General features: G+C 44.9%; 1 protein-coding gene across 3 annotated transcripts in view; it reads left to right on the top strand.

Annotated features, from left to right (window-relative positions):
- LOC135900796 (endoplasmic reticulum transmembrane helix translocase) overlaps window positions 1–14734 on the top strand; it is a 602974-nt gene that overhangs the window by 562323 nt on the left and 25917 nt on the right. For all 3 annotated transcript variants that reach the window (XM_065430378.1, XM_065430377.1, XM_065430379.1), the window contains one exon: window positions 12712–12855. In XM_065430378.1, the coding sequence (XP_065286450.1) occupies window positions 12712–12855 (144 nt within the window). The remainder of the gene's footprint in view (window positions 1–12711; window positions 12856–14734) is intronic.

Here is a 14734-nt window from a genome sequence, read left to right on the forward strand (position 1 = left end):
GCATTGCCATGTCTTAGCAATTGCTTAAGACGTGATTGTTGTGAAGGTTGTTTCGAATTCATCAGACCTTACTCATAAACACATTGTGCAAATAATGCAGTACATTTCAATGCATTTTCAGCATGCCCACTTTGGCGAGTATGCTTGATCATTTTATTTTTTACAGCTCACATAAATTTGATTTTTGCAGTTAACATTTTAATTTTGTCTCAAGCACTGGTTTTCACCTGGTGTGCCACCTCAGTATAGAGTAGTTGAGTGAGGGCCATTTAGGTTTGCATCGCACTGCTATGACCTCCCTCCATATATGTGACTCGTCTCAACACACTTGCGTGGGTAAAGCCATATTTGATCACATACGCCCGTTGCGTGCCTCCAATGCTTCTGTGTGCAATGGCAGCATGATGACTCTGTGCTTTCAGTGGCTGTCATCAGCAGTAAATGAATGTCTTTATGCGTGGTTCTTGGAGATTCTCACAAAAAACAGTCCGTTGGATGGCCCCATGCTAATGACTAAGGCCCACTGGTTCGCTGCAGCACTCAGTGGGAAAAACTTAGCGACAGCACTGGTTGGCTGCTGAGGTTAAAGAACCGCAAGCCACAAGATTGTGTGTAACGCCATTTCTGGAGAAAGATCATCCAAAAGACTGCAACACACCCGTGCACAGCCGCTGAACTGGCATCGTCATTTGACATCATTCATCATGTCTGCAGCAATATGGAAGGCACAGAGCTTTCGCACCTCGACAGTATTGGCAGTATTGTATGAGGCCCCGGACCCACTTGGGTGCAAGGAAGCACCTTTTGTCCGGGAGCCTTTGGTTTCTTGTATAAGGAAACTAAAAAAAAAGGCATAAAGGAAATGAAAAATCGAGATGAGTGCCTTCAGCTTCATTTTGCAGAAGAAGCAAACCAGGATCAGCAATATTTTTGCACGTAAATAAAGTGTGCTTGCTTTTTCTTTTTTTCCCGAGTTTCGTGCGATAACGTAGCAGCCCTCAGATGCACCAATCAGTAAGCTGCCGTTTGCCTCAGGGACTATTATTTTGTATATGGAATTACCTATATATCAAACTTCTTTTGTGATCCCCTTTAGATTAAATATACAGTCAACGACCGATTTTCCGGATGCCTGATTTTTAGAACATTCACGATAATTTGGATGCCTTCGTGGCACTGCCATGTCATTGAGTCAATTTACAAAACTCCTAAAATTTCATACGCAAAAAGCCTTTGACGTCCGATTTTCAGGACATTTTGCCATGACTACAGGCCCAAAACGGCAAAATCGAAGTCGCCACCGCCGCCATTTTTATTGTCTTGCTGCCTGGAGCTCTCGTGTGCAGTTCCACTAGTAGCCATAGCCAGCACCACGGCAATGCTAGGCTTAGCTACTTCGGCATTTGCTACCAAGCTTCTTGCTGTTCAGTTCTGTTTTTCATTGAAACAATTGACCGCTTTTAGCAATGGCACTGACTCCACTTTTGTAATCCTCGCAAATGGATTTGAAGCTCAGAAAGCACGACACGTTGCATAATGCCGCTTCCCAATAGTCAGTTTCACCTCATAAGGCTGTTTCACATGCAAGTGATTTTGGGCTAGAAACGGCGCAGTGGCCATCGCATGAGCAAGCCTCTTTTCCCAAAACTTGTTTTCTGAGCGGCGTGCGCTGCTGCTACTACGATGGAAACATTTGAAAAAATTCGCGAATATCGAGAGCGGCAACCAGTGGTGGAGCACTGTGAGCAGTGACATTAAGATCATGTGACAGGGGCATAGCCAAAGCGTGGGCGGCGAGGGGAACTCGCCTGCTCATGCAGACAGTTATAGCAGACGACGTGTGCTGCCAGTTTGCACTGGCTTGCGCTATCTTCAATGAGCTGTTGATAACTCAAGTTGTGCAGTGTCCACTTGTTTGGGACGCTAAACTCAAGGATTTTCGCAACAAAGATAAGAGGAGGATTCTTTGGGAAGAACTTACGGACTGAAGCGGAAGGCACTCGTTGTAAGTGATGCATACTTCCATAAAGTAAAAGTTCACGTCGCTCGAATCGGCCATGTCTGTTGGTGTCTCAGAAGTGCCGCTTGTTTCCATGTGTCTTTTTGAAGTTCCATTTTATGGAGCCAGATTGTCCGCACATACCATAAAAACCGGAATATCCTGAGAGTGGCTTGTTTGGCTAGTTGGTACATGGTTATACTAGGAGAATGCCAGCAAACTTGAGAGTAGAAAAAATCAAGAGGCAGACATGGACAAAGAGACAGGAAGGTGGCTGGACTAACAACTGAACTTCATTCATGAAAACGACGTCCCGCAAGTCCGTACTGAACATGCGCAGGCACAACAAAACAAAACCACGGTCCGCACCTTATCTATACACGTCTACAGTTATCAAGAAATAAAAGCTCTTTCTTGGTTAATAACACAGATGGCGTGCTTACACACTTCTCGGGCCCAAGTTTATAGATGCGATAGGCTTTAATCAGCTCTCTTTCCTGCTGAGTCTTAGCCTTCGCCAAGATTGAAACGTCACTGAAGATAGGGTTACAACCACACTCCTTACAGTGCAGCGGAAGATTACCTCCTGTGCCTGTGGATATTAGATTTGCATGCTCATGCATGCGATCATTCACACAGCGACCGGTTTGTCCTATGTAATCTCTGCCACATTTCAAAGGAATATTGTACACTACGCATGCGTCGCACGTGCAATGCTTCACGACGTTTCATTTTTCATTTTATTACCTTAAAGACCCCTTGCGGGGTGTTACATAAGGGCTGGGTGGTACAAAAATACTGGAGGTTGCCCGCTATGTTATTTTAAAGACAGTATACTCGTTACTTCTTCCACGAAGGCAGATGAAGTGGTGATGGCAGCGACGTGGTGGGGAAGGCTGTTCCAGTCTTTAGCTATACGATGAAAAAATGGTGACTACCAGGTGACAGTGCGCGCTAGGGCGAGCAACATTTAGTGGGTGGCCTGTGCGCAGTGATATGCGTGAAGGTGGTACCCTGTAAGGTGCATGGCGAAGTGAGCTGGTGTAGAATTTATAGAATAATGATAAGCTCGCGATACAGCAACGGTGCGCTAGTGTGTCCAAACAAGACTACTTTTAATGGTGATACGCTGATATCATATGAGTATGTCGAGTGAATGTATCTCACGGCGTGGTTCTGCATGGCTTCTAGTGCGTTGCTGAGGTAAATCTGGTGAGGATGCCATATGGGTGATGCGTAGTCGAGTTTTGGCCCAATCAGTGTTTTATATGCTAGCAGTTTTACCTGTTGAGGAGCATTGTGGAAGTTGCGTTTCAGAAATCCCAAGGTTTTGTTACCAGATGGTATGATATTAGTCATATGCGAGCACCAGTTTAAATCGTGCGTGATAGTAATACCTAGGTACTTAATAGAGGTAACAGTGTCGATTGGGACGTCATTGTGTAGCGAAAGTCATGCCGATTATGGGGGGGGGGGGGGGGCTGTGGGTAATTGACATAGATTTACATTTATTATTGTTTAGTACCATTAACCATTGATCACACCAGGTTCTAATGTTCAGGTCATTTTGAAGGTAAATGTAGTCATTACTATTAGTGACGGTTCGATAGACAACGCAATCATCAGCAAAGAAACAGCACGGGCGGTTACCGCCCGTGCTGTTTATGTGTTCTCTCCCTCTGTCCCCGTCTTATTTGCGGTCAATATGATATGCAGTAAATACCAACTAGGCCAAAGTGAAGTTCTTCGGAATCTGAGAGGAAACATGCAATGGAAGATCGTTAATGTATATTAGGAACAGGAGGGGACCTAATACTGAACCTTGGGGTGCGCCTGATGTTACGGCAGGCACGTACCCAGGATTTTTTTTCGGGGAGGGGGGGGCTGCCACCTCCATCATCATCATCATCATCATCCTGTTTTATGTCCACTGCAGGACGAAGGCCTCTCCCTGCGATCTCCAATTACGCCTATCCTGCGCCAACCGATTCCAACTAGCACCCGCGAATTTCATAATTTCATCGCTCCACCTAGTGTTCTGTCGTCCTCGATTGCGTTTCCCTTCTCTTGGTACCCATTCTGTAACCCTAATGGTCCAACGGTTATCTAACCAGCGCATTACATGACCTGCCCAGCTACATTTTTCCTCTTGATGTCAATTAGAATATCGTCTATAGCCGTTCGATCTCTGATCCAAACCACTCTCTTTCTCTCTTAACGTTATGCCTAGCAATCTTCGTTAGATCGCTCTTTGTGTGGTCCTTAACTTGCTCTCAAGTCTCTACCCCATATGCACTGGCAAAATGCACTGGGAAATGCACTGGGAAATGCACTGGCAAATGCATTGGCACTGGACATATTGCACTGGCAAAATGCACTGATTGCACACCTTACTTTTCAATAATAATGGTAAGCTTCCAGTCAGGAGCTGGAAATGTCTGCCGTATGCGATCCAACCTATTTTTATTCTTCTGTGAATTTCCTTCTCATGATCAGGGTTCCCTCTGATTAATTGACCTAGGTAAACTTACTCCTTCACAGTCTCTAATGGCCGACTGGCCATCCTGATCTCTTGTTCCTTTGCCCAGCTATTTATCATTATCTCCATCTTCTGCATAATAATATTCAACCCCACTCTTACACTCTCTCTGTTAAGGTCTCCAATCATTTGTTGTAACTCATCTGCATTATTGTTGAATAGAACAATGTCATCGGCAAACCGAAGGTTGCTCAGATATTTGCCATCGATCTTTATTCCTAAGCCTTCCCAGTTTAATAGCTTGAATTCTTCTAAGCACGCAGAAAATATCTTTGGAGAAATTGTGTCTTCCTGTCTGACCCCTTTCTCTATAGGTATCTCCCTGCTTTTCTTGTGCAGAATTAAGGTAGCTGTAGAACCTCGTAGATATTCTAACGCGAAAGACGAGTCAGTAAGACGAGAAACTATTTCCAGATTATATTTACAACAGCGGTTGCATCGCTGACCGGTTAGATTCACAGCGCGAGCCCAGTTCATTCTTCCTTCTCTTTTCTGAAGTGATGGCGCCTACGCGCCTCATTCAAACAAACAGATACCTCACGCATGTAGCAATATTTTCCAAGCTTTTTACGTAAGCGTTCTGTACTCCTTGATTACATAGTGCCTCTACGATTGCTGGTATCTCTACTGAATCAGATGCCTTTTCGTAATCTAGATAAGCCACATAGAGAGGCTTATTGTACTCTGCAGATTTCGCGATAACCTGGTTGATGACATGAATGTGATCCATTGTAAAGTATCTCTTCCTGAAGCCAGCCTGTTCCCTTGGTTGACAAAATCCAGTGTTAACCTTATTCTATTGGAGATTATTTTGGTGAATATTTTATATAATACTGGGAGGAAGGTAATGGTCCCATAATTGTTCGATTCTTTAACGTCTCCTTTTTTGTGGATTAATATAATGTCTGCATTCTTCCAGTTTTCTGGGACCCTTGCAGTCGATAGACACTTCGGATAAAGAGCCTCCAGTTTTCCAAGCATTATGTCTCCTCCATCTTTGATTAAATCGACTGTTATTCCACCTTATCCTGCCGCTGTTCATTGTATCATGTCTTGCAGGGCCCTTCTGACCTCATCGCTAGATATAGCAGAGTTTCTGTATCCTGTTCATTACTGTTTCTAAGTGAACTATCGTGACTCCTCTGGGTACTGTATACAGGTCAGCTTAGAATTTTTCCGCGGCTTTTACTATATCTTCGAGATTGCTGATGATATTATCTTTCTTATCTTTTAGTGCATACATCATGGCTTGTCCTATTCCAGGTTAATTTTTTACTGATTTCAGGCTGCGTTCATTTTTTACGGCTTCTTCAGTCTTTCTCATGTTATAGTTTCGAATATCAGTTATTTTCGCCTTGTTGATCAGTTTTGACAGTTCCACGAATTGCGTAACGCTGTGCGGCCGCCAGCCCCATACAACCGCGTAGAGCGCAGGACTCTGCGATTCTAGATGTACTGCGCTCACTGCGAAAGGTTCGAAAAACACCCACATAAGCGCAGCAGAGAAGTGGCTACGTGAGGCAGTCTGACCGATAACTGTAGAAGCGTCATTCAAAACAAGTAATCGTTCTCCACTTCTGGCGGCCTTTTCTCTACTTCCTTCTTAAATAAAAAAGATGTTGATCCATAAATATTCTCATAAACAACAGTTAACTTTTTTATTATTTGCTTTTGCTTGAAGTTTGGTTGTTGCCTTGGCTCTCCCTTAGTAGATCGCTTAATTTCTCAACTCCTTGCGATTTTTGTTTCCAGTTGCCCATTTTGCACGAAAAGTGCTATACAGTTAGGGAAAAACAGACGAGGTAACGGGCGACAGTCATCTTGCTTGTGGGTTAAAGGGTTATTGCAGGGTTTCATGATGGACGCTCTTTCATATTATTTTATTTCCCACCTTATCTAACCCATATCACGTGTATATGGTTCCGGGCATCTGCCAGCGTCGGGGCGAGCCATAACTCAAGGAAACAATGAAGCAAAGGGATAAGTTAAGCACAATTGACGTTTTCTCCGGCCGCAACTCGTTCCATGAGAGTACAGACCAGCTGAGTAGCAGCCGCATTCCTCTCATGGTCCCAGGATCAGCCTAAACAAAGAAGGTTGAACTAACAAAAGCAACAGCTATGCACGTGACGGTTGAATAGATGGTGACAACTGAACGCATCTCGAGTTAATCGAGCGGGTGCGGAATCTACGAGAAAACTGTCCTTCGCATTACAAGAGATGCTGATAACTACCGCCATCTAAAAGGAGTGAAAAAGGCAGTGTAATGCTGACCGATAAACAGCTGCGAAGTCTCAACATTGATCTGGCGGCGCTTTAGGAATGTGTGAGGTGTGGTGGCGTGGGTGGGGAGGGGGTTATGCCACTTGATTTTGGGGGGGGCGCCCCCCCCCCTGGGTACGTGCCTGCGTTACGCTAAGAAATTCTGAAGTAGTATTGTTAACACTGACGGACTGTGATTGGTTACTAAGAAATTCTTTTATCCATGTTACGACATTGGGGTGGAAGTTCAATCGAGAAAGTTTTAATAATAAGCGTTGATGAGCTACTTTATCAAACGCCTTTGCAAAGTCAAGAAAAATGATATCAGTCACAGTGTTAGTATCGAGATTTGAGTGTACGTCATGAAGAAATGTAGCTAATTGAGTGTCACATGACAGCCCTTTACGGAAGCCATGTTACGATGGATGAAAAAAGTTATTACTGTCTAGGAAATTCATTATGTGTGAGTATATCATGTGTTCCAATATTTTGCAAGGGATACTAGTTATGGATATTGGACGATAATTTAAGGGTGAAATACAGTTACCTGATTTGTAGACTGGAACGACCTTGCTCTTTTTCCACTCGTTAGGGAGTGTGCCTGATGATAGGGATTGGAAATACAGCAGGGTTAAATACATGGCAGAGATGCGCTTTGTGTTTTGTAAAAGCTTTGACGTGATATCGTCAACACCAGCTGATGAAGATAATTTATGGTTATCAATTAGTGCGGATATTCCATCTGGTGAAAACATCATATCCGGCATTGGAGCCATAACAGCAACCGGGAAAACAGGAAGAGGCACGTGTGATTCGGTAGTGAAAACAGATGAAAATGCATTGTTAAACAGTTTGGCACAGTCAATATCAGGTAAAATTTCACCATCTTTCGAAATTCTGACACCAGGGGATGACTGGGGATTGATAACCTGCCAAAATTTTTTGGGGTTACTACTGAGCATGCGGGGTAGGTCTGAATGAAAAAATGAGTGCTTCTGTTGCCGGATAGCTATCAGGTAGGCGCGTTCAGGTACTACATAGTATTTTTCCTAGGAGCTAGGGCTTGGCCTCAGTTTAGCGGAGTGAAATAGACGTTTCTTTTTGTTTTCCAGTTTTTTTGGTGCTTTAGTGAACCATGGTTTATTGCGATTAGAGCGAAGCAAAATAGTTGGTTTAAACTGTGCAACAAGGTTAGTCATCCTATTTTGGGAGAGTAACCAGTTTTCTTGTATTAAGCGATTTTCAAAACCTAATTCAAATGATTGATAGAATGCGACTGGTGCGTTGTTTATGGCGGTGTAATTCCCTTTCTTGTACAGGCGGATTGTTTTCTGATCCGAACGACTTACTATAGATCAAAATGAGAAAACAGCGTGGATTACTTTGTGATCACTTATTTCGCGTAGGTAGCTAATGGAGGACATGCTTTCAGGATGAGTGGTTAGTGTTAGGTCTAGTACGTTAGCCGAGCCATGAGTTGCGCGTGTTGGCTCTGTTATCATCTTGGAGAGGTTAAAATTAAGGGAGATATCTAAGAATTCTGTAGCTCCTGTCGTGCTAGTAACTGTGCTAGAAGAATTTGACCAGTTGATATGTGGGTAGTTGAAATCTCCAAACAGCAAGATGCCCGCGTTCGGGACTTTTTTTGTTAAATAGTTCAAGGTGTTATTGAAATGGCGGGGAAGTCAGGATTAGTGTTGGGGGGACGATAACAGACGCCAAGAAATAGTAGCTGCGGATTAGCGCGAATGATAAGCCATACAACTTCTAGGTCAGTGGTCACATGAACTGTGGAGCACGTTAGACATTTTTTTACTGCGATAACAACGCCACCGTCCCGAGTACCCTGCCTATCTTTACGAAAAACATCGAAATTTGGTAGTTCACTCAGGACTTCACCGTCAGTGACATCATTGGTAGGCCATGTTTCATTTAGTATAAGTAGGTCACGGCCAGACGAGGATACTAGATCTGATACTTATTCTCTTGTTGGAAGAAAGCTTCTTATGTTAGTAAAAATAACAGAGTTTGAAAAAGATTCTCAGGGGACAGGCAGAGGACGTCGGGACGAATGCTGGTGCCAATGCGGTAGCTATAGTTCTTTCACGGATTGGGAAGCTGGATCAAAAATGTAGCGTTTTGAACCTATGAATAAAGTTTAAGAGCGAAGAGAAAAAGTAACTGATTGGCTTCGTGCAAAAGCGACTAGATGTTTTCGCACGTTTTGTACCGGCTTAGAAAAATCCTCACCCATGCTGTATGAAGTGTTTTTAAGCTTGCAGCCCTTCGACAAGATGGATTCTTTTGTTTTAAAGAAGGAAAGTTTGACAATGATGGGCTGGTTACGACCAGGGATGTATCGACCTAGGCGATGTGCTCGCTCGATTTCCCTTGGTTCTAGGGAAACATTTAACTGGTCAGAACACAGCCAAATGAGCAGTTCTTGTGACTGAGCAAATGATTCAGATTTGTTAGTATCCGTAATGCCATAAAAGATCGCCTTCAACTTCTTCAAAAGCGTTTCTGCCATAGAGACCAAGACCGACTCAGCTGCAACGAGCCTGCCCAATTGGTTGTAAAAACTTGCTTGCATCTCATGCACACACGACTTCCGGAGCGATGACTCCAGGCAGAGGTTGGCGATGCCTCTTTTCACTATCTTTGAGTGGGCCGAATTGTACGGCTGGAGCCCTTTTTGCGCACGAGGAGAGTAAGCCCAACAAATGTGCCCATCTGAAAACTTTGACTGTAAATCTCAAAACTAAAGCAAACCATTATCCGGTAGCTCATAAGTAAAACATAGCCCTTTCCCCCAGTTTCTAAAATCATCTAAAACACTGCTCACTGTAGCCTCATTCGAAACAGAGCACTGCTTGTTTAAAACCACTAACAAGTCATCCATGTAACAAAACATATAAGGACTTTGTCATTAATAAAATGGTTAAAACGATCGTGTAGAGAGCGATCGATAAATGATAAAAAGATATTGCAAAGTATAGGGGCTATGCAAGGGCCTATGCATATGCCTTTCTCCTGTAGGTAAGGTAGCTTGTCAAACGAGATAAAAGTACTTTGAAGATAAAATCTACGAGGCTTTTACAAGGCTGAGCTGAAGTTTCTATTGCGCTTACTCTAATAAAACTTTGTACTCCATGTTGCCTTGTACGCATGCGCGGTGTTTTGGAGGGCTATATATGTCGAGTGCTTTCACCCTCATTAAACAGTTGAAGTAGCGCCCGTGGTGTCGTCGTCTTTCTTGTGTGTGTTGTTTTTTGGCGCAAAATCTTTTCAGTATGCAAGATCACCAACTCGCCCAGCAGTTAACTCTTCTAATGGATAAACCTGGTCTCATGTTTAGGGTCACAAAGTTCAGGCAGTATCTCTGGGGACGAAAATTTGAAGCGGCTACCAACCACAAACCCTTGTTGGGCCTGTTAGGTGCTGGAAGGCGTATTCCGGAAACATGCTCGCCGAGGCTTTTTCGCTGGGCTTTGCTGCTGGCAGGGTACAGCTACATTTTGAGCTATAGGCCTGGAGGCCTGGTAGCCCATGCAGATGGGTTGAGTAGACTCCCCTTGCCAACCACTGATTGCTCTCCAGGGGCACTTGTGGAGGTATTCATGCTTGAAGGCGTCTATTCCTGTGTCCTTTCATCAAAGGTGGTTGCCGAAGCCACTGCAAAAGATCCGGTGTTGTCAAGAGTGCTACAGGATTTATGGTTTGGTCATGTTCAAGAATTTACATCAGAGGAAGGGCCATACGTGTCCCGGTTCAATGAGTTGAGTGTGCATCAGAACTGTGTGGTCTGGGGAAACTGTGTTGTCATACCCTCCACCCTCCAAGGGGAAGTCCTCCAGCCACTCCTCAAGTCCGTGTCCTGGTTCAATGAGTTGAGTGTGCATCAGAACTGTGTGCTCTGGGGAAGCGGTGTTGTCGTACCCTCCAGCCTTCAAGGGGAAGTCCTCAAGCCACACAAGAGCCACCCTGGGGCCACAAAAATGAAAGCCATTGCCCGAAGTCATGTGTGGTGGTGGTTGTTAGACAGCGACATCGTAGCCACAGTTCAAGAGTGCTTCCCCTGCTAACAACAACAGAGACCATTGAGACCAGTGCCTATAATGCCGTGGCCTTTCCCAGACAGGGCCTGGTCAAGGATCCACGTGGACTATGCAGGACCTTACCGTGATTCCTATTTTTTTATTGCAATTGACGCATTCTCCAAATGGATTGCATCTTGACCATGTAAGGCCACAGTCGATGCCCGACCAGCGCAACCATCAGTCAGCCCTTCTACCGCACGCTCGGAACCACATTTGACTTTATCCTCGGGGACCGGAGGTACAACTGACAGTGGTTTACCCGAAGCAGCGACAAGCTTGGAGGGTCAACTTCTACTATACGGCGAGCCCCATCGACTGGAGGCCAGTGATGGGGCTCCAGTCGATGGCACCTCAGTTTGTCGGAGCACTAGGGAACGTCGTCCAGTGCTTCAGTTTTCTCCTTGAACTGCAACTGCTTAAATGCTGTTAATCTGTTATATAAAGGGGGGAGAAAGTGTGGTAACTGACACCACCAGGGTGCACACGATGTACAAATAAAAGCAGAGCACATGATCTGTGCGGTCAGTGTGCCTACGCCCCTCACAGCCGCTACTGTATCTTCATTGCTGTGCGCTATGGCCGCGGGTCCGGTCACCACGCTAGGTTGTATTTCTCAAATGTGAAATTGAATGAGCAGGTGCAATGCTCAGGGTGGCACGGTTTCATAAGGCTCTTTCACATGGTGCGATTGCGACAAAAAAAAATCTTTCTACCGCGCAAGTCGCAGAACGATTTTCGCTGACGGCTTTCACATGCGTTTGCGGCAGCGCGATTTCTGTCGCAGCGATGCACAAGGTTTCCCCCTGCTCAGGAAGTACCCATGCCTGCATTGTTAAATAAAAACAACATGGAAACTAGTCAAATATTTTAATTTTCCTTTTATTATACGATAATAGAATAGGTACACAATTTTTTAATGTTTAAAAGCGTTGACTTTACAACAGCTTGCAGATACGGTGAGTGAGGCGCTGCACAACACCGCAAGTATGAGCGTGCGGCTTGTGCGGTGTCGGTGGGGTGGTTCCGTCTAGTACACTCTAGTTTTGTTGTTACTATGGAAGCCACAACTTTCTTTCCTGGATGAGTATTTGCATTTGCAGAAGAACAAGCTACGATCGAGTGTGCATTTGTAAGCAGCCGGTGCAATTTGTAGTGATGAAGAGGTTGACGACGGTGGCGATCAAGTGGGTACGTGCCTTATGTTGAAGCGGCGTCCTTCTCTCGACCTGAATAGCGTGCAGCTTCCACTTTCAAACGAATTGTGCCAGCGGAAGACAAGGAAAATGTTTATGAAGCTCCTAAGCTGCAAACACAGGTGAGTACGCCCTAAACATAGCTAAAACTGGCGCGCGAGATTGCTCCACAGAGCTACCAACGTGCGGTAAAACAGGAAAGCACCTATTTTGACAGTGCTTTGTTTCATCACATACATTGCCCCTCCCATATCGCACCGATCGCTGCGACAGCGCGACCAACTTGTTGGAACTTGTTGTTGGAGCGACGAAATTCGCTGTGTCGCTCAGTGAAAATCGCACCATGTGAAACAGCCTATAGTTTAAACAAAGCTATGGTGAAAGGCACAAATCACAATCACTGAACAAGACGATGAGCAAAACGTGAACAAGGAAAATTGACCTTGTTCACGTTTTCCCGATCTGCCGCATTTCCCGTCTTTTCCCTGAATCACTGAACAAGAAGCTTTGGAACCTTTACCGGTTCTTTGTTCACTATCTCACAATCTGTATTTTTTGCACTGTTGTCCGATAAACCTTGACTTTGAAACTTTGACTTTGGTTCTGTTCATCGTGCAGGGCTACCCATTCATGGAGAGGCTGAGCGAGAACAAGCCGCTGCTGTACAGCCTGCTCATATCGGGTGTTTCAGTCGTTGTGCTCGTGGCTGGCCTGGCACCAGACGTGGCCAAGCAGTTTGAAATAGTCCAGTTCCCTGGAGATGTGAGTGTCATTTTCTGGTGACCAGGAGACAGTCATTTTTTTTCCAAAGCCACTAAACATTTCCTTAATGATGAGTCCTTGTGCTAAGAGCCCTTAACCCTTTGCGGTCCATTGTCGGGCCCCTCTGGACAACGCAACACGGCCGCAGCGGTCCGCTGTCGGCCACTGCCCAATGAGCTTTTTCGAGGTTGAATTGCGCACACATTTTCTCATTATGCATGATGTGCCATCTTTTAATAAGTAAGTAAAGATGGCGGTGCTTACGCAATTAATTATTCGAGTGCTACGTAGAGTAGCTCAGTTTCTGTGCCGCTTGCAGCAAAGCATGGCTGCCTTCTCGCCAAGTGCCTTCTATGGCGACAATTCTGAGGCTTTTTGCAAAAGCAAAGATGATTTTAGTGAGGAACAGAACTTTGTGCCTTCTTCAGATTATGAAGTTAGGGATTGTACAGAAGCCAGCGACGAAGAAGGTCATGATGCTGGAGATGATGGCTCTGGTGTTCTTCTGCAAAATTAGCAGCAATAATTGAGGACTGCATGCAGGAGAATGCTTTGAGCATTTTCATACGCTGCTGAAGTATCGCCAGAAGGCTTGAGGACAAAAAGCAACTGCAAAAAAAAAAAAAGCATCCTATGTGTTTTTTTTTTTTCGCAGTTGTTTTCTTTCACCGTGCCCAAAGCTAGCAAAATAGTTTCGTGTGATCAGCATTGTGTAATATTGTGATCTACTGCCACGCATCACAAAAAAAAAGAAAAAATACCCGCTGTGGTTGCTCAGTGGCTGTGGTGTTGGGCTGCTGAGCACGAGGTCGTGGGATCGAATCCCGGCCATGGCGGCCACATTTTGATGGGGGTGAAATCTGAAAACACCCGTGTACTTATATTTAGGTGCACGTTAAAGAACCCCAGGTGGTCGAAATTTCCGCCGTCCTCCACTACGGCATGCCTCATAATCAGAAAGTGGTTTTGGCCCATAAAACCCCATAATTTAATTTTAATGCATCACAAAATGTCAGCGCCATTGCTACGTGCATGCACCATTCAAGGATAGAGAAGGGCATGAATGCTGTATATTAACTCATAATTTTTTAGATGAGGAACATCTACAGTAGAATCTTGTTGCTACGATTTGTTGATACGTTATGTATGATTTCCAAGTACCAATGTTCGCAATCAAGAACACAAAAACTGACCCAATTAAGCTACACCTATTTTTTACTGGTTAATATTTATTTATTTATTTTGTAGTGGGTAATATGCATGTGGCGCTGTGCGGACTGCCACCTCTGCAGTGCGAGACCCGAGCTCGGGCTGCTAATGCGAAGGGCTAGGAGTCGGGATATCAAGAGCTACTTGCAATCCCTTGAACGAGCTGCATTCCATTTGGTGGAGGTACAGAGTAACCTCGGAAACTGGAACTAAGAAGCTGGACGCTACCGACTGCTGCGACCATGCCTGACAAAACTACCCAGGAAGATGCACGACAGCTTTCTATGCTCATCGTTTCTGGTGTGTTGCGCCAGCATGATCCTGCCATCTTTAGCAGCACCGATGATCATGATGTGGAGGATTGGTTGTCATCTTACGAATGGGTGAGCCATCATAACAAGTGGGACGACGTCACCAAGTTGCACAACGTGCTGTTTTACTTAACCGGCGTCGCGAACCTCCGGTTCCGAAACCACGAACATGATTTCACAACATGGAGCACATTCAAGACAAGTTTTGCATAAGTATTCTGGCGCCCCGCTATGCGCAAGCTTCACGCAGAACAATGCTTGCAGGGGCGTGCGCAACATCGCGGTGAAACTTTCACAAGTTACGTCGAAGATGTCATTGACCTGTGTAAGCGCGCGAATCTGTGAATGGCAGAACAGGA

The sequence above is a fragment of the Dermacentor albipictus genome, unplaced genomic scaffold (genome assembly GCF_038994185.2).
Source record: "Dermacentor albipictus isolate Rhodes 1998 colony unplaced genomic scaffold, USDA_Dalb.pri_finalv2 scaffold_18, whole genome shotgun sequence".
In the NCBI taxonomy this organism is placed as follows: domain Eukaryota; kingdom Metazoa; phylum Arthropoda; class Arachnida; order Ixodida; family Ixodidae; genus Dermacentor; species Dermacentor albipictus.